The sequence below is a fragment of the Sceloporus occidentalis genome, unplaced genomic scaffold, assembly GCF_023333645.1.
Source record: "Sceloporus occidentalis isolate IW3139 unplaced genomic scaffold, rSceOcc1.0.p SCAF_427, whole genome shotgun sequence".
NCBI lineage: Eukaryota > Metazoa > Chordata > Lepidosauria > Squamata > Phrynosomatidae > Sceloporus > Sceloporus occidentalis.
In genome coordinates, this window is record NW_028317407.1 from 256031 (window position 1) to 274964 (window position 18934).

General features: G+C 55.9%; 3 protein-coding genes across 4 annotated transcripts; 1 reads left to right on the forward strand and 2 right to left on the reverse strand.

Moving 5' to 3' along the window:
• Nucleotides 1–361: 361 nt before the first annotated feature.
• On the forward strand, nt 362–3178 carry LOC149272667 (uncharacterized). Its single transcript, XM_089506868.1, has 6 exons — nt 362–427; nt 1502–1651; nt 1866–1988; nt 2095–2205; nt 2286–2403; nt 2874–3178. Exons 1-6 carry the CDS (start codon nt 362–364, stop codon nt 3176–3178), a joined length of 873 nt encoding a protein of 290 aa, XP_089362994.1.
• Nucleotides 3179–3316: 138 nt separating this feature from the next.
• On the reverse strand, nt 3317–7378 carry LOC149272668 (26S proteasome non-ATPase regulatory subunit 4). 2 transcript variants are annotated; one of them, XM_089506839.1, is made up of 10 exons: nt 7344–7378; nt 6430–6570; nt 5385–5499; nt 5192–5278; nt 5001–5069; nt 4663–4878; nt 4115–4223; nt 3897–4028; nt 3607–3674; nt 3317–3487 (listed from the first exon to the last, which is right to left on the reverse strand). In XM_089506839.1, exons 1-10 carry the CDS (start codon nt 7367–7369, stop codon nt 3317–3319), a joined length of 1134 nt encoding a protein of 377 aa, XP_089362965.1. In that variant the 5' UTR covers nt 7370–7378. The 2 variants fall into 2 exon arrangements, with proteins under 2 accessions (XP_089362965.1, XP_089362966.1); XM_089506840.1 differs by having other exon boundaries at nt 3897–4030; nt 4108–4223.
• Nucleotides 7379–9338: 1960 nt separating this feature from the next.
• On the reverse strand, nt 9339–13721 carry LOC149272669 (phosphatidylinositol 4-phosphate 5-kinase type-1 alpha-like). Its single transcript, XM_089506869.1, has 14 exons — nt 13629–13721; nt 13390–13520; nt 13167–13284; nt 12436–12588; nt 12030–12329; nt 11707–11912; nt 11252–11335; nt 11103–11151; nt 10919–11003; nt 10624–10761; nt 10415–10544; nt 10196–10276; nt 9998–10079; nt 9339–9446 (listed from the first exon to the last, which is right to left on the reverse strand). Exons 1-14 carry the CDS (start codon nt 13719–13721, stop codon nt 9339–9341), a joined length of 1758 nt encoding a protein of 585 aa, XP_089362995.1.
• Nucleotides 13722–18934: the final 5213 nt, after the last annotated feature.

Consider the following 18934-nt stretch of genomic DNA (forward strand, 5'->3'; position numbering starts at 1 on the left):
CGCTCTCCCTCCAGCACCCCAACACGCTCTCCCACTCGCCATCCAGCACCCCAACACGCTCGCCATCCAGCACCCCAACACATGCCCACTCCGGAGAGTCCCATCCGACACCCCAACACATGCCCACTCCGGAGAGTCATATCCCACAACCCAACACATGCCCACTCCGTGTCTCACACCTCTCCTCAGTACTGCAGGTAGTGACGGCCTTGCTCCCGCATCAGGTTTCTGGCTATTGATTGGTTAACAATGTGGTAAGGGTGGGTGGGTGTTACTGCATAAAGCCCCCACCCTCTGCCCAGAAGATCTTAGATCCTGCAGGCTCACCCGCGGCACACATACTACCATCCAAGAAACTGGCATGTCTGCTGAAGACAAGACCACCGAGTCCTGGCCAGCCAGTGTGCACCTGAAGAGCCCACCCTATGTAAGTAACCGAAAGGTACCCATCACCCACAGCCCCCACTCATCTAGGCAGCTTAACCAATTCAGTGCTGGAAACCATACACAGGTGGGCTTATTTCAGGAGAAATGCAAGTGACCTTTGCGCATGATGTGCACACAAGCAATGCACCCTGCGCACCCACCTTAATCATTGTTAAAATAGAAACTGAGGACAGTTTATTAGGGAGAAACCCTGTCCAGGGGGCCACAATCCTGTTGGATAACTCACAGACCACATCAGAAATCCACAGGGCAGACAGGAACAGCAGGAGCCCCCGCAGGGCACCCAAGGGCAGCTGATCTATAAGAAACGCAGGCATGGCGTGATCACGGGGGAAGCTGATCTATAAGAAACGCAGGCATGGCGTGATCACGGGGCAGCTGATCTATAAGAAACGCAGGCATGGCGTGATCACGGGGCAGCTGATCTATAAGAAACGCAGGCATGGCGTGATCACGGGGCAGCTGATCTATAAGAAACGCAGGCATGGCGTGATCACGGGGCAGCTGATCTATAAGAAACGCAGGCATGGCGTGATCACGGGGCAGCTGATCTATAAGAAACGCAGGCATGGCGTGATCCCGGGGGAAGCTGATCTATAAGAAACGCAGGCATGGCGTGATCCCGGGGGAAGCTGATCTATAAGAAACGCAGGCATGGCGTGATCCCGGGGGAAGCTGATCTATAAGAAACGCAGGCATGGCGTGATCCCGGGGGAAGCTGATCTATAAGAAACGCAGGCATGGCGTGATCCCGGGGGAAGCTGATCTATAAGAAACGCAGGCATGGCGTGATCACGGGGCAGCTGATCTATAAGAAACGCAGGCATGGCGTGATCCCGGGGGAAGCTGATCTATAAGAAACGCAGGCATGGCGTGATCACGGGGCAGCTGATCTATAAGAAACGCAGGCATGGCGTGATCACGGGGCAGCTGATCTATAAGAAACGCAGGCATGGCGTGATCCCGGGGGAAGCTGATCTATAAGAAACGCAGGCATGGCGTGATCCCGGGGCAGCTGATCTGTAAGGAACTCAGGGCTCTCATTTCCCCGCAGCCGTTCCCAACCGGCCTGGATTTTCCCCCGTCCCCACCTCCGTCCAGCCGAAAACTGCTCATAATGACGGTGGGAGCCGTGGCGGCGCTGGCCATCAGTGTCCTGGGAGTGCTCCTGGCCACTTACCTGGGGAGAGCGACCTGCAATCAGGTGAGATGGGGCCGGGTGGGTTACATGTCCCGCTGATCACGTCACAAACGGCTTCACTTTTAAGAAAGAAATAAAGGGAAAAGCCCACAGGACTGAAACTGCCCCATTACCTGTGGGCTGTGTGTGCGCACGGACATATACAGCATTTATTTATTACCCCCGAAATGATTTGAGGTTGCACTTACCGCTGTTTAACCCTCCTGTGCCCGAGCAGAGAGACACGTCCGGGTACCTGCCACCACAGCTCAACATCCAGAACGAAGCGTCGCTGCTGCTGGCCCTCAGCGATCTCACTGATCAGGGATCCACTCCGGGAATCACCTGCGACCTTAAAAACGTGAGCATAAGGGCTGCTGGGGGTCAGACTGGAGGTCCGGGGACATCTCTGGTGACAGACGGGGGGGCAACACGCAGCCACTGACCCTCGATCTTTTGACCCCTAGCATCTGATTGTTTACCACGGACAACCCGAGGGATGTGTCGCACGCCGGATGGAAGCCACCGATGCCCTCCCGTCTTGCCAGGACCTTGAGATGTACTTCCAGGCAGTGCTGGTAAACAGTGGTCCTTATCATGCGACGCGGGGGCATTTATGGGGTGCTGGCATTGTGACCCATGGACTCTCTCTCTGCAGAGGAACGTGACGCTGGGCCTGTCCCTGGATGTGCAGGTCGTGGCCGTGGGGACGCTGGGGAGCCTGGTGACTCTGCTCTGCAACAACAAGCCCACCTACCTACTAACTACTTCTCCACGTAAGTGTCCTCCCGCTCTGAAGCAGACACGTCACATACATGTTCCCGTGGCCCCGCCATCTACGTATTGCTGCTAATTCCTGCTGTGTTTGCTTCCAGCTCCCAGCGGGATAAGCCTCAGCGCCTGAGGAAGCGAGACGCCCGGCCCCCCCGGACAGGCACCGTGTACAGTAGACACCAGCAGCTCCCCCGCTATCCGTGCATGTCTGTCCCGACAAGGATATTATAAAGAAATGCTATGAGGGGCAGCCGTGTGTCAATAGTGCAGACTAACCGGCATCGCTTGCAGCCTCCGCTGCCAACGTTAAACCCCCTGCGCCAGGGTGGCCGCTCCCAAACAACACAGGCGCCCCCCGTTCGAATCTCAAGCTTCTGTTACAATCAATCCCAATAAAATTGAATCCTATTTACCGTTTCCGTCGCTTATTACACCGATTTCATCACACGATAAAATCGACAATCTTTCCAAGAGCAACGAGCACACTGCCAGCAACAGGCTGGCAACTGCAAACACAGAGACAGAGAACGAGACCGCAAACATACTTCCGTACAGCCAGCAGCCGCGCACCCTCCCGGACAGCCAGCCAGCCCGCCGCCGCGCGCCCTCCCGGACAGCCAGCCAGCCCGCCGCCGCGCGCCCTCCCGGACAGCCAGCCAGCCCGCCGCCGCGCGCCCTCCCGGACAGCCAGCCCGCCGCCACGCGCCCTCCCGGACAGCCAGTCACAGTATGCAGGAGGGCATCTATGGCAGGCGTAGCGCAGGCGCGTTTGGCTAAAGCAGTCATCCAGCGATCAGAGGGATAAAGTGGGTTTTATTAATAATTACAGCAAGTAACAAATGTCATTATGCTAGACCTAGGAGCCGATATATAGAGAGCGAGTACGGGAGCGCCCCCCCCCCCCCCCGCCGCCGGTCACTTTTTCTCCTCCTCCTTCTTATCTTTCTTTGTGTCCTTAGAGGCCTGGGAAGCCAATGACCCCATAGCGTTACGGATGGCCTCGTTATTGGGGTCCACACCAGGCAGGTTCTCCAAGACACTCTGAAGAAACTCCGGGTCCTGCATCACATCGTAATCTTCCTCCTCCTGCAGCCGCGACAGGGAGAGAGAGGGGGGGAGAGTCAGACGGACAGAAGACACCATAAAGAGCGGGCGCAGGGCAGCAGACGGCGCACGTAACAGTAGGCAGCGTTAGTTGACCCCACCTTGGCCGGTTCGGATGTGTCCATCACCGCACTGCTGTCCAGGTCACCCGATTCCGCCTGGCCAAACTCTGCAGGGAGCGATTATTAAGATCAATACATGAGTGGCATGTGGGGGCTTCTTATTTGACCCCACTCTAGCTAAGCGGGAAGAAGGAGGCAATAAATCCCAGGCAGTCAGCCTGACCATTCCAACGCAACGATCGGAAAAGCATATCTAATAAAACCACCAGCTTTAGGGGAACCAATTAACCAGCCCACAGAATTCCCGCAAGTAACGAGCCTGTCCGTACCGGCCCCCTGTAAGGACATCTGCATGGCGTACGCGATCTGCTCGTCCTCTGTCATACTGCTGAAATCTGGCAAGCCGGTCCGGCCCCCCTCCTGCTGGCCGATGGTCATCTTCAGCAAAGCGTCATCCGAATCTGCAGGCACCAAACAAACGGCAAACCACAAGTCACAAGTCAGGGCAAACGTCCCCGGCCGGCGTTTCCAGCCCAAAGCTTCTCACCATCAGCAGCGGTAGAAGTTATTCCCGCCTCAGCGGCGGACGCGGCTGCTGCCCTCCTGGCCTCCTCTTCCTGCCGCTGTCTCTGCTCCTCCATGGACACACGCAGGGCCTGAGGGGACACATAGCGGGAAGGAACCCATCAATACCCCTCACCATCCAAGCCACGCTAGGGCAAAGGGCCTGTAGCCCTTTGGCTGCCTCGGCTCCAATACGATGAATGAAAGAGTAATGTCTTTCGTCTACTCAAGAAATCTATCCTTACACGAAAAGAAATGGGTTACCCGTTTCCTTAAGATTATAAAGTAAAACCATGTTTACTTAGCAGTCGCTATCCACTTCCACTGCTTTTAACTGCACCAGCCGGCCCCCGATAGCACAGGAGCCAAAAGCGCGCCCAAAGCGATCCTGCAAACCCTATAAGCACGCTGCAGCGGTTACTCGGGGCATAATGGGAAAGGAATGCCCCCGTCAGAGCTGACTTTGTGGGAAAGCATTTAGTCCGGGTGCAGGGGGCCGACACGGAGAGGTTAGGATCAGTCAGCACTCACCAAAGCCAGCTCTGGATCAGCGCTGGGATCCACTCCAAACTCAAAGTCACTGGCTCCCAGGCCGAGCATGGCACCTCCTTCTCCAGCCAAGATGGGGGAGCTGATGAGGGCGTCTGCCAGGCTGGGTCCTGGGGGGACGGTCACGAGGTGAGAGCCGGTCCCGTCCTTCCCATTCAGGGTGTTAATGAACGCAGTCAGCCTCTCTGTGTTGGATTCCTGGGGGGTGGAATTGGGGGCACGGGTTACTCCATGACCCTGCTGCAGGGGTTCCTCTGAACGCACCGGGTCGTAAAGGAGCCCCCTGCTGCATTGATCAGATCACCAGCGATCGCACGTACCTCCTCTCCGAAGTTGATGATGTCGACGCTGACTTTTTCTTTCTTTAGCCGTTTTGCCATTTTTACCAACTGAGGGGGGGGGAAAAAAAGCATTATGTGGCATGAAAGGTTTGAGGGCCGTCCCTGCACGGCAGCCTCCGTGGCGCAGGAGACGGTCGATTGCACGGAAAAGGAATGGCGTCCCCACTCACGTCTTTCTCATTGTCTTCCACTGGGCTTCCCACGAAGGCGATGATCCGCATCTTGTGATTCTTGCCCTGCCGATGCTTCAGAGCCAGCTAGAGACGGCAAGACAGTCTAATCACTCACGGTTCGAGAGCGCTCATTCCCGGCATTCCCCGATCACGGCTACTCCGTGGGGCTCCGAGGCTGCGCGGTACTTACATGCGCAATGCGGATTCCTGTGCAGAAGCTGATCTTGCCAATCGGCTGCACGGAGTGAAGCTTGGAGAGGATCCGGCCGGTGTCTGGCGTCAGCGTGGTCAGCACCTCGCAGTTACTGGAAGCAGACATACGGCCATTTACACGGCACCCGCGGACGAGACCACAGGGAGCATTCCGGATCCCTTTGGGTGCCAGCGTGCTTTAAGTCATATGCAGGGAACAACTCCCCGCAAACAGCCCCGACTGAGCGTGTGATATCTGCAATCTTCTTATCAAAGCTATAAAAGCCCCGTTACAGCCTTAAAATGACACCGGGTCTCGCGGGGTTAAACAGCAGCTAGAACGACACCGGGTCTCGCGGGGTTAGACGGCCGCTAGAGCGACACCGGGTCTCGCGGGGTTAGACGGCCGCTAGAGCGACACCGGGTCTCGCGGGGTTAGACGGCCGCTAGAGCGACACCGGGTCTCGCGGGGTTAGACGGCCGCTAGAGCGACACCGGGTCTCGCGGGGTTAGACGGCCGCTAGAGCGACACCGGGTCTCGCGGGGTTAGACGGCCGCTAGAGCGACACCGGGTCTCGCGGGGTTAGACGGCCGCTAGAGCGACACCGGGTCTCGCGGGGTTAGACGGCCGCTAGAGCGACACCGGGTCTCGCGGGGTTAGACGGCCGCTAGAGCGACACCGGGTCTCGCGGGGTTAGACGGCCGCTAGAGCGACACCGGGTCTCGCGGGGTTAGACGGCCGCTAGAGCGACACCGGGTCTCGCGGGGTTAGACGGCCGCTAGAGCGACACCGGGTCTCGCGGGGTTAGACGGCCGCTAGAGCGACACCGGGTCTCGCGGGGTTAGACGGCCGCTAGAGCGACACCGGGGATCATCTCTAACTTTAGGGCTGCGTGAGCTAAGAGTTCATTTGAGAGCCCCCGGGGGCCCCGGCCCCCCCAGCACGTACTTTGCTAAAGTGATGAGCCCCCGGCGGCCCCCCCCGCACGTACTTTGCTAAAGTGATGAGCCCCCAGGGGCCCCGGGCCCCCCCCCGTACGTACTTTGCTAAAGTGATGAGCCCCACGTTGTTCTCGGGGTTGCTGCGCGTCTTCGAGTGACACACGATGTTCACGGCGTCCTGCTGGGCCTGAAGACGCGTCGGCAAGAAGTCCCCATTCCTCATGTATTCGCTGTTATCCACACTGCGGGGGAGACAAAGGACACGGGTGAGAGGGAGCAGTCCGGCCGGGGCCGACCGCCGGAAATCTAACCCAGTGACTCAGCATGTCTGTCCCTCTCTCTCTGTCAGACCCCCCCCAGGTCTGCCCCCCTCTCTGTCAGCCCCCCCCCAGGTCTGCCCCCCTCTCTGTCAGCCCCCCCCAGGTCTGTCCCTCTCTCTCTGTCAGCCCCCCCCGTCTGTCCCTCTCTCTCTGCCCCCCCCCAGATCTGTCCCCCTCTCTCTGCCCCCCCCAGATCTGTCCCCCTCTCTCTGTCAGACCCCCCCCCGGTCTGTCCCCCTCTCTCTCTGTCAGACCCCCCCCAGGTCTGTCCCCCTCTCCCTGTCAGCCCCCCCCAGATCTGTCCCCCTCTCTCTCTCTCTCTGTCAGACCCCCCCCGGTCTGTCCCCCTCTCCCTCTCTCTGTCAGCCCCCCCCCAGGTCTGTCCCCCTCTCCCTGTCAGCCCCCCCCAGGTCTGTCCCTCTCTCTCTCTGTCAGACTCCCCCCCAGGTCTGTCCCTCTCTCTCTCTCTCTGTGTCAGCCCCCAGGTCTGTCAGTGTGCCAGTGAATCCCGGTGTGTCTCTCAATCTGTGCTCTGACTCCCCAGGATGACTCAGGGTTTCCGGGCCGACTCTCCTTCTCTCTCCCGCCTCCATCTCCTGAGCCGCCATTTAGATTTGGATTCCGGCTCCCAGGGGCTCTTCTCTCTCATCTAGAACCCCTCACCCTCACCCTCACCCAGCGGCCCCGCTTCTCACCAGACCATAGTACTCTCCAACACCATCTTGCTGTATTGTCACTGCGGCTCCGACTCTCCAACAACAAGCTCGGTCATTGGCTGACAGCCCTGAGCCAATCCCCACCGAGCCTACGCCGCTTCCGCCCGGCGCAAAAAGGCTGCCGGGAAATGTAGTTCCACCTCTCCGAAGGGGTCCTAGAACCAGTCCTGCACATAGTACTGCCTGCACCCAATAGAATACCTGCCAAGTGTCCCTGTTTAGATTGTCCATTACCCCCCCTTTCCCCCAAAACCCTGATACCCCTCTTTCCTCCCCAGTGTCAGTGAAATCTGAATCAGTGAACTGGTGACTCAGAGCTGCTCTGAACGGTTCTTTGAGTTAGTGAACTGCTGACTCAGAAGTGCTCTGAACGGTTCTTTAAGTCAGTGAGCTGGTGAAGTTCATGAACTGGATATCACTAGTGTCCACAATCCACACCCGCTGCCCGACGCGCCATTTAATGCAAATGTAATATATAATAACCTTTCACGAAGCCACTCAACGGCCTCGAGATATCTCGTGTAATTACAAAAATCCCATTCATCTGTATTTATATAGCTGATGGCGCCATCCTGTGGAGATATTGTGTAATTACATTTACTTCTAATCATTAAATGGCTTTTAGACGACTGGTGGCGCCACCCTGTGGATGTATTGTGGAATTACAATTACTTCTAATCATTAAATGGCATTTAGGCAACTGATGGCGCCACCCTGTGGCAATAAAGTGTCCGGTTCTTTGAGTTAGTGACCTGGTGACTCAGAAGTGTTCTGAACGGTTCTTTGAGTCAGTGAATCAATGAGTTGTAACATGATCTGTGAGCCTGTGTGCCATGCAGAAGACCGGGTCATAGGATCATATTATCAGCAGAGTTAATGATTCACAAGCTGAAGCTGAACTGCTACAGATGAGTCATTCAGTTTACTGAACTGAATCACCCGGTTCATTGAAAAGAATCAGCTCCAAAGAACTATTCGTCCATAAATTGGACATTACTAATCACACAAGGATGAGAGATATCATCCCAGGCTGGGTATAACCAGCCCTGAGTGTTTTGACTGCACTATATACATTACAGCTGGTTATTTCTAATATTCCATGCAGATTACTATACCGGGTCATTTTATTGTATTGGAAGTGCAACATTCCATGCAGATGGTCATTACTACACTGGGACGAGTCTTATTATTCTGGAAGTGTAATTCAGGCAGAACACTGCTGTACCGGGACCAGTCATATTATACTGGGAGCGTAACCTTCCTTCTGGATGTTCATTACTATGCCAGGTCATACTGTACCGGAAGTGTATCTCAGGCAGATTATTATTATTCGGGCATGATAAGAGTCAGGGCATTGGCTTTCAGAAGATGATCCTGAACCTATTGTTAATTGCTTAGCCCTGAACATCCTTCCCACGCGCGTGAAATAACACACACCAACACTCGATTTCCATTCCGTTTATAGGCTTCCATACATACAGAGATATAGCTTTGCTCCAGCTCAGAGCTTTCTGTATGAAGAATTAAAACACTTAAATAAATAGTAAAACACGGGTATAATAAGAGGGGAAATAAATGAAAATAAAACAAACGTAAAATTACAACCAAAAAAACAAAACAAAAAAAAAAAGCCACCAGGTGAAGTTACAAGGGGCAGAAGAGGCAACGATCCAATCCTCGGTCACTGCCCTTTATAAATGAGCAAACGTGTCAGTTACCCCAAAAAACGGAGCCCCCTTTCTTGCCAGCAGAGTCTTGTAACCACGGAGCAACAAGAAGCAAGGCAATATGAACGGACACAAGGAGTTCTGTGAATGACCACGAGCAGTCTATGTAACATTCGGGGCAGGCGATGCTCGCTCGGACCCCTGGGCCGCGTGGAGAAGCAAGATGGCCGACCACTCACAGGAATCGGGCTTTGGCGTCGGCGCACATGCACAAGGCAGCAGACGGGTTGGCACTGGCAATGTTTGGTCATAACCGCGTGTCACAGACAACGTGGGCTCCTCCGGAGGGGAAGACGGGCGCCGCGTCATTTCCAAACACTGTAGGATATGAGAAGTCTCTGGCCCTGCGTGGACCCTGTGGACCACAGAGAAGTGAGGTTACAGCTCCTTGTACGGGAAGGAGCCCCAAAAATAGGCAGCAAATGCTTTTGGTTTTTGGTCCGTGTCTTCTCAACGCAGCTTCAACACAATTTCTACAAGCAACAGTCTGTCTACTTCAAAAATATATATATATTAAATAATAAAAGAAAAAAACTTCATGAAAGGGTTACAGATTAAGGCAAATTGGAGGAGAACCCTCCCCACCAACAACCCTTCTGAAGAGCAGCCTTTTAACCCTTTGTAACAGAAGTCCGGGAGAGGGGCACAGGAGACAAACCGAGTCCACTCATTCATAAAGCAGGTTCCTCTCCACACAGAGCAGTGTCAGCGGCGCCCCCTGCTGGACTCCCCGTCAGCAGAGCCATCTAACACTGCACGTGGTGCTGCACTAGTCCGGCTCCAAGATGTCGGCATATAGTGTATCCCAGTTCACTGGGGCAACAAGAGAAAGCAGATCAGGGGAGTCCAAGCCATCAAGGTCAACGGGTAGGAAAGAGTAGCTCATTCCTGCCGGGGGGTACTTACAAAGCAGATCTCGGTCTCAATCTGGCTGACATCCAACGCGTCGTCCTCCTCCCCATCTTCTTGTGTCCTGCGTCTGTGGGAACTTCAGCACAAACATGAGGCGCAATTAGCGGAAGTTGCTATTCTCTGGACATATATAATCGAGATATTGGGGGCCACGTCCTGCACATTACTTAGGGCACAAATGCAACACCTCACCCGTCAGACGAGGCACTGCCATGCCGTGTGTGTAACTCATACTCCGTTGCCTCTGCTTTGTGCACTTCCACCCCTACGGACCTAAAAAGAAGACGACTATAGGTAAGGATACAAAACGCAAGCATCCAGCATGAAGCAGGCGGCAGCCTCAACATCAAAGGGTGCAGAGGGTGACATTCATGGGCAAACCAGCGAGTGGCCCGGGACCTGAACTCATACCTGTGTGCAGGAGAATTCTGCCCGCCACTGCCCAGCGAGGAGGTAGATAAAGTGGTTGCCAATGAGTCGCTGGCGGCTTCATCCACTGGTGGTGTACGTGGGAGCAGGTCCGGTCTTCCTAAGAGTCCCCCTGAAAGAAGGGACACTGAGCAAAGGGGTGGACAGGGAGGAATCTGGGTCCGGACTTAAGGTTCAAACCGGGTGCTCACCCTGCTCTGTGTCCCCTTCAGCCCCCAGATACTGCTTGGCCTCTCCACCCAACTGCAACTGCGAAGGCACCGCGGTCTGGGTGGCTCTTCGTGTCAAGCCAGGCATCGTCCGGCTCTTCTTGGAGGGTGAGGCTTTTACTGACAAAATAAAGGGTGCGGACATTCCTTAGCTTTGAAGTTAAAAAGGAGGAGCCACCTGACTGACAACCAAAGCCTCCAAGGACACCGCCCATGAGGAGCAGTTGTGAGCTTCTACTCAAACCACCCACTCTCTTACACATCCCAGACGACTCACATGGGATCTTCTTAAACACGGTGTTACACATGAACCTCTGGAAGCGTTCGGCATAGAAGCCGGGCCGGTGGACAGACACAGTGTCCTGGGGCAAAAACAGAAATCATTGATTAAGACGGGACGCGCAGCAGCCAGACCAATAGTTCTACTATCCGTGCGTGGAGCGAAAGCAGGAGGTACTCACCCCATCATGCACCAGCGCCTTCCACGAGTGCTCCAGTTTTTTGATGAACCTACAAGGAAACGACACAATACGGTAACAACTCACAGAGAGAGGGCCAGATAAATAAACACAACAAGGGTAGTACGTGGTTCTTGTGGTCAGCCACTGACCTGTAAGACTGTAAGACGTCGATGACTCCGATATACAGCAGAAGACGCTCCCCCCTCGAGTTCCGAGCAGGAATTCCGCCCATTCTGTTGGAGAAACATTGTAACGTCACGCACGTTCTTTCACAGAGATCTTTTTCTTTATGGCAACTGCCCCAACGAACAAAACCAGACCGAGCGGCAGCAGGAGACGGGTGGGTAGAGCGCGCCGCTCGGTCACAGACTATTTAAAGCGCACCCAGGAATAAAACGACCAGACAGTAAGGGATACGATTTCATAAACACATCCCTCCTGTAAATCCACAACCAGATGTATGAACACCAACCGACAACACGCAGGCAGCCTACAACTATGGTCTCCATACAGGTAGTCATCGGCAAGCGACTCCAGTTTATTTAAAGTCATTCTGCCTGGGGGCGCGAGGATAGGTGAAAACACCACATAAAAACCAACATACTGATCATCGGTCTCAATGGAGCCGCCCCGACGGGCCTCCCCCTGGATGGACTCCATGGCCGTGGAATACAGAGCTTTCTGAGCCGCAGGCCTTCGCAAGTCCGAGCTCGAGTGTCCGTCCACGACTGCCCTCTCTTTCTGAGCGTGGTCCATGTTGTGGATGCCAACAAGCAGGCTGTAATCCATGATCTTGAAGCTCTGAAGGACCTGAAGCAAAAGAGACCTCACATTTACCTTCTGGGATAAGACAGGAGAACGGTCCACAATCTAAACCCGCTATAATCCGTAACCCCCCCTCCCGACTTCCGTCACCCGGACCCTCACCAGACAGTCCCGCTGGATGGTCTTGCAAAGAGCGCTGTACATGTCGGGGTCCAGGAAGAGCCCGTCGGGCAGGTCCTGTCCGAAGTCCAGGTCTTTGTAGGTGGGGAAGCTTTTCTCGCGCTCTTTGGCCGAAGCGCGTCTTTTGTAGGTGGACCCCTTCAAGTCGTACTTCAGGTGCATTTTAACCGAGCGAGGGAGTAGATTGTTCATGACGACGATGCGGATGTTCTTCCCGCCGGCCTGCACACAGTACAGCCCGTAGAACTTGGGAAGCAGAGTCCGTGGGTTCTGATTCAGGTTCTAATGGATCAAGAACAAGAAGTGGTCAGCCCCAAAACGAGCAACTCTCAGGGAAGCAGCGGCCAGGTCCGTCCCCGCTACCTCCGCGCGGCCAGCGGCACGTTACCATGTAATATCCGGGCAGCAGCTTCTGCAAGAATTCCGCCTCCTTGTGCTGAACCGTTTTAATGATAAACTCATCGTCGCCAGACACGTAGAAGAGAGAGCCGCTGGCTCCAGAGTTAGACAGCTCGATGAGCGGCTCGTTACAGAGAGAATACTGCACACAAAAAAAGAAAATCCAAACATTTATACCGCTAGACTGTAAGCTCTTGGGACAGGGTCTGCCATTATACCGCTAGACTGTAAGCTCCTTGGGACAGGGTCTGCCATTATACCGCTAGACTGTAACCTCCTTGGGACAGGGTCTCCCATTATACCGCTAGACTGTAAGCTCCTTGGGACAGGGTCTCCCATTATACCGCTAGACTGTAAGCTCCTTGGGACAGGGTCTGCCGTTATACCGCTAGACTGTAAGCTCCTTGGGACAGGGTCTGCCGTTATACCGCTAGACTGTAAGCTCTTTGGGACAGGGTCTCCCATTATACCGCTAGACTGTAACCTCCTTGGGACAGGGTCTCAAATTATACCGCTAGACTGTAAGCTCCTGGGACAGGGTCTCCCATTACACCGCTAGACTGTAAGCTCCTTGGGACAGAGTCTCCCATTACACTGCTAGACTGTAAGCTCTTGGGACAGGGTCTGCCATTTTACCGCTAGGCACTGCTCCTTTAGGAAACTATTGCAGTGTAAGCCGCTATCGGCAGTGCGCTGCTACCTCCCGGGTCCTTTACCTACCAAATAATCATCCGGCCGGATGCCGAAAAGCTCCCTGAAGTAGCGGAAGGCCACGGGCGCGTACGTCTTAAAGCGAAAGTCGTTGTAGTGATGGGCCGGGGTCAGATTGCTTCCCTCGCTAAAGAAGAAGAGAAGAAGAGGTTACTGAAGCCGAGCTCTCTATATTAGAGGCAGACACACACCTAGCACTGGCTCGAAGCAGCAGGAAGAATATCCCACGCACCCCGGGAAGAAGATGCTTTCCACCACGTAGAAATCCTGCATGAGGACATCCCGCTCCGGCTTGGTGCTCAGGCTGCCCACGGTGTGAGTGATGCCCAGCTGGATGGCACCTTTCAGGGCAGAAGACGTCGTCTGCGGAAACGATAGAGAGGATGAAACCGCGAGGCCGTAGCGGCGAATACCCCGGGAGACAACCGCCTGTCCTCCGAGTACCCATCGGCATCACCGCAGCCCCCTAACCTTTTTATAAGTGGTCTCTCCCGTTGAGTCCACCCCTCTGTGGCCGATCTTCTTCATAGTTTGCGCCCCGGACTGACCCGAAGAGCTGGGCATCTACAGGGAAAAGAACACGTGGTCAGCTTCAGACCCGGAAATAAACATGCGCGGCCGTCCGAAGACTGTCCGGGCGCCCACAATGGGAGAGCGGGGGCAAAACGCTGCTACAAGCCCCAGCGCCCCCCTCTGGCGATGACCACTGGGTGAGCGGGGGGAGCATCACCTTCCCAAAATACACGACGCTGCTGAGCATCGCTCGTCGCCGGCTCTTACCTCTGGCGGGGGCGTTTTCCCCGGGGCAGCGGCTCCTGCGGATTCAAACACAGCATTAGGAGAGGTTCTCGGAGGGTTAATACACGGAAGCTGCAGACAAGCCATACGTGTCAGCGGACAGATCGCATACAAATCCTCGTTTAAAGCTGCCCACCCCAGGCCCACACAAGCCCCCCGTCCCGCGAGCGATCAGCTCCATCCGGAGCGCGCGCTCGGCCATGAAAAACACCATGCAGGAGTCTGCTACGGCAAGGGTTAATGAGGCGTTGCATCCTGGGTCTCAGACAGGCAGGTACACGCTGCGGCAGTCGTCACGGCAATTAACGGACACCCCCCACAGACCCCCACCGCATGCCCGGGGCCGGTACCTCTCCGGGAGACTCGAGAGCCCAGACCACAGCACAGAAAGCCGAGCGCTGCCGGGAGACAAGAAGACTGCGCTAAGACAATCACTACACGAATCCGCATCCCAGCACAGGTGGGAAACATTATCCAGAATAGTCCTATGGCCCAGTATTACCGTGTGGACCATAGCAACCTGAGATACAATCGTTGCTATAGAGACATGCGGGGTAAATATGCCTCTGCCGGATGAAGGGGGCTCAGGGGGGGCTCCAGGGACCCGAGCGTATTTGGCCTCTCACAGGACCCCCCCCCCCCGTCTGCAAACAACGAGCATCGCGCAGAGCGTGCGCCGCCGCAGACTCGCATACCTGTGCATGTACGTGTATGTAGCGTGTCACTGTAATGCTTGGCATGTGGGCTGGGTGGAAATTAATTAACTCCCAAACACGCCGGACGGGAGGGCAGCGGGCGTGCGGTGAGCCGTATCACGGCAACACCGGTCACCGGACTCCACGCCGCCGTCTGCCCCGTTAATGCGTAACTGCAGCCCTGCCGCTTTAACAGGGCTCTTGGTCAGGGCTCGCTGTCCTGGAGGGGCTTGAACGAGATACCCCGCAGCTGGCATGACACGAGGGGGGGGGGCAATGGCATCGATCTGCCCCCCCCAGTAGATGATCAGATCCAAATGCTTGATAGTCCCCCCCCCCGAATATTATCACAAGTTGACACGACAACAGATCGGCCCCATCCGGCCCCCGTCTAGTCGCCCGCTGTAACGACTCAAACCTTAATGAGTCGTTGGTCTTAGATTCAGGAGCCGTATGTCTATCCCATGCATGTTTAATACCCTCACTGTATTACCCTCTACCACTTCTGCTGGGAGGCTGTTCCACGTATCTACCTCCCTCTCAGATTCAACCACAAGGGACACAGGCTTGCCTCATTTCCACGGACGATAAGTGACTCCCCCGTGGCAGCCGCACGGCACGCATGATACATGGCTGAGCCGTCATAATTACTATTCTCAGCAACACAAACAGCGATTAGGCAGCCGACGCTTCGTAAAAAAAACATTACTACTCCCTGAAGGTGATGTCAGACAGCGTTATGATGTCACCGCAGCGACCGTTCCCTTATCCTTTGTATGGGGTCTGACTCAGGGTCCTTTGTATCGGTCCCCACCCCCCACAGGCACAGAGGGTCTCTATGGTGGATAAAGGTCTGAGGGCTGCTGTCTGGTGTAAGAGGGGCAAACAGGGGTATTTAATGCGAGCTCCTAAGCCAAAGCTAGCGGCCCGGAGCCCAAGGGGCCACTCGTTCGAGTTACCTGTAAGTGCGGAATACAGAGCTGGCGAGTAAGGGGTGTATATACACTATAGATATATATATATTTACCAGGGGGGGCGTCGCACACCTGTCTCTGCCCAAAGCATGTGATGCGCTTCATGTTATTATTCCCCGTTTACCACCTGCACAGGGCTGCGGAATATGACAGCGACGATCTGAGACAGAGGACCGATTAAGGTTTGAGACAAAACAGCAAGAAAGACGGGTCTAATGGGCCTCTCCAGGTGGGGTATATTCCTCGGGGGCCCCGGGCCGCGCATGGACCTTACCTGCGCCGCCCGCCGACTCAGAGATGGCAGATGCCATGTTGTCCTCAGCTGGTTCAGAGAGAAGCGTCACTGATCAGGCGCACCCCGTCCGTCAGGGCCCGCGCTGGCGGTATACGGGCTCCGGGGGGGCTGGCACCGCGCAGTTATCTGTACGCTGTGGGTTCGGATCTTTTGGGTATACCGGGCGATGTGCCGCACTCAGGGGTCCGGGGTACTGGGGTCTGATGAGATTGAGTTACGGGTTCACCTGGAAGCCAAGATCTTCCTGGGGGCTCCAGCTGTCCCTACAATACACTGGGGGTGGCGCTCTGTCCCCTGGCTCCCCTAAGGGTCTCTTTCTGTGGTACTGGGGGCCCAAGTTTCTCTCGGGGTCTCTATTAGTGGTATTGGGGCCCCTGGCTGCCCTCAGGGTCTCTTGCTGGGTGTATTTGGGGCCCCCGGCTGCCCTCAGGGTCTCTTGCTGGGTGTATTTGGGGCCCCTGGCTGCCCTCAGGGTCTCTTGCTGGGTGTATTTGGGGCCCCTGGCTGCCCTCAGGGTCTCTTGCTGGGTGTATTTGGGGCCCCTGGCTGCCCTCAGGATCTCTTGCTGGGTGTATTTGGGGGGGCCCGGTTGCTCTCGGTCCCGTGTTGAGGTTCAGTGCCCCGCTCGCCGCTCTCGGGATCCCGTGTTGTGTTTCTGTGGCCCGCCTGCTGGTCTCGGGGTGCCGTGTTACGGTTCTGTGGCCCGCTCGCTGGGCTCGTTTCCTGTTGTCCCCGACTCACGGTTCTCTCCCTACCGTCCCGGCCTCTTCTCTCGCGCAGGCGCACTGCGTGTGGGGCAGAGCCAGGATGACGTACGGAGCACGTGGGAGACCGCGCCTGATGTGACGTTACCTGTCACATGACCCGGAACAGACAGCTTGGGAGAAACCACGTGGTCGAGCGCGACACCCCGCTCTGATGACGTCACCCAGGTGTGAGCTTACGACTTTTAGGGTAGTTCCCGGTCAATTACTGAGACTAGGATTCAGTAACGGGGCTGCCCTCCTCACAGTTACCCCCATAGTGACGCCTGAGCTCCCTCTGCATGTGCACCATTGCACCCAACTGCCCTGTCTGCCAGGACTGTTTTACCCCTCATAATTGTTTAGGATAGCACTGTCATATTCCGTAGCGCCGTACATACACAGTGCTCTATGCGAATTAAAGTTAATTGCTTTATTAGAATCATAAAACATGTTACCAAACGGCCGTGGGCCCCACAGAGTCCGGACCCCAGGCCCTTAAAACGTGAACCTAGCCTAAACAGCGTGGGGGGGCGCGAATGACCTGCGCCCGCTCCTGCCAGGGGCATGGGGACCAGCCAATGGCTGATGGGCATGTAACGTGGCCAGAGCTCCGCTGCCACTGCACAGGACGGGGTAATTACTGGTGGAACCGCCCCCGCGGGGCTCACAGAGGGCACTCCAGCGTGCTGTGAATGAAGTCCAGTAGTTTCTGCAGCTGCCCCTCCAGGGCCCCGGGGACCCCATCGTTGCTGATGATCCAGTTAAAGACCACCCCGTGGTCCAGGCCACATTCGGACTCGGCGTCGTCAATGTCTGGAAGAGAAGGCAGACGATTTACGACTATAACGTGCCACCCAGCCGGCGCCATCACCGGGGAAACAGACCCGGCCCCCTCACCTGGGGTATAGACCCAGCCCCTGGCCCTTCTGGTGTCTTCCGAGGCCGTCACGCGGACCGTCTGGGTCACAGCGCCGTACGTAGAGATAAACCAGTCCACGTCAGATCCACGCCGCGCGTCGCTGATGATCTGTGGGAGGAAACATCGGGAATAATGAGCGAACCTTGGGGAAGATGTCAGCAATGGCTCCCGGTAACGAGGGTCTCAGCAAGAAACCGACAGCTGCGGACCCCACTCACCCTAGGCACACCGCCATGTAAGCACTACAGACAGCGCCACCCACACGGCACGTGTCACCCACGTTCCTGCCCCCCCCACTCACCCACACCGGCTGTTTCACGCCATCCACGGCGCTTCTGCAGAAGAACGCGGGGTCCACGCGCCGCCTCTCCTCCCCCCAGCGGATCATGTCTGCTCGGTACTTTTCTTTGTATTCGCTGGCGTCCAGCAGCCGCTCGTAATCCAGCCCGTGCTCCTGGGGGCAGAGAGTCATGTGACACACAGGGGGCAATAGCCCTGTGGGGGGGTATCCTGTACGTGCCCGCAGAAGAGGAGGTTCCCCCATCCCATAATACCGGCCACAGCAGGAAGGTCACAACATGTGCCAACAACTCCAGTAAGCCTCGCCGCGGCCACCGGCACTATACCTGTGGCACACTCACCTTGGCATACTGCTCCTTGAGGGGCCCGGAGAGCCGCAGCACAGCACAGGTGTCAGGACCCAACCTGGGGCAAACAAACAGCACAGGGGTATATACAATTACCCCACACTCATTGATGCCCCCTCACCGAACTGCCCCCACTCATTCACGCACATGCCCACTTACCTGTCCCGCAGGAGGGCTGTCACGTGATCCTTGCCCGACTTCCTCTTGCCGCTGAAGACGAGCAGCAGCCGCGGGGTCTCCATCCCGTCCGAGCTGCTTTGCCGGTGCTTGCCCCGCCCCTTACAGTCAACCAATGACTCACATCGCTACCTTAACACCGCCCACACTTCCAGGCAACCGTCGCCCGCCCCTCTCACCACTGTCAGACCACAGGGCCTGCCTCCTCCAAGTGATTGACAGGAGCTCTGTTTGACATAATACCGTCAGAGTAATGCATACATGTAACTGCTCCCTCTCAGCGTGTGCAATACATACATGTAACCCCCTCTGTGTGTGTAATACATACATGTAACCCCTCCCACTCAGCATGTGCAATACATACATGTAACCCCTCCCACTCAGCATGTGCAATACATACATGTAACCCCTCCCACTCAGCATGTGCAATACATACATGTAACTCCCCCATAAAACAAACGCAGGGTTTCTCTCAAAAACTTTATTTCAAAAATCAAAGTGCATTAACCTGTGACACTGTTAACCC

Bases quoted from the DNA above. Each gene is read 5' to 3' on its own strand.
- LOC149272667 (XM_089506868.1), top strand. From the start codon at position 362: ATGTCTGCTGAAGACAAGACCACCGAGTCCTGGCCAGCCAGTGTGCAC. The intron at 1,652-1,865 runs GTGAGATGGGGC...GTGCCCGAGCAG, and splicing joins GGAGAGCGACCTGCAATCAG to AGAGACACGTCCGGGTACCT. The intron at 1,989-2,094 runs GTGAGCATAAGG...TTTGACCCCTAG, and splicing joins TCACCTGCGACCTTAAAAAC to CATCTGATTGTTTACCACGG.
- LOC149272668 (XM_089506840.1), bottom strand. From the start codon at position 7,369: ATGGTGTTGGAGAGTACTATGGTCTG. The intron at 3,675-3,896 runs GTACGGACAGGC...CGCTCCCTGCAG, and splicing joins GATGTCCTTACAGGGGGCCG to AGTTTGGCCAGGCGGAATCG. The intron at 3,488-3,606 runs GTGGGGTCAACT...TCGCGGCTGCAG, and splicing joins ACACATCCGAACCGGCCAAG to GAGGAGGAAGATTACGATGT.
- LOC149272669 (XM_089506869.1), bottom strand. From the start codon at position 13,721: ATGCCCAGCTCTTCGGGTCAGTCCGGGGCGCAAACTATGAAGAAGATC. The intron at 11,913-12,029 runs GTGAGGGTCCGG...CTTTTGCTTCAG, and splicing joins CCATCCAGCGGGACTGTCTG to GTCCTTCAGAGCTTCAAGAT. The intron at 11,336-11,706 runs GTATGTTGGTTT...TTTCTCCAACAG, and splicing joins TCCATTGAGACCGATGATCA to AATGGGCGGAATTCCTGCTC.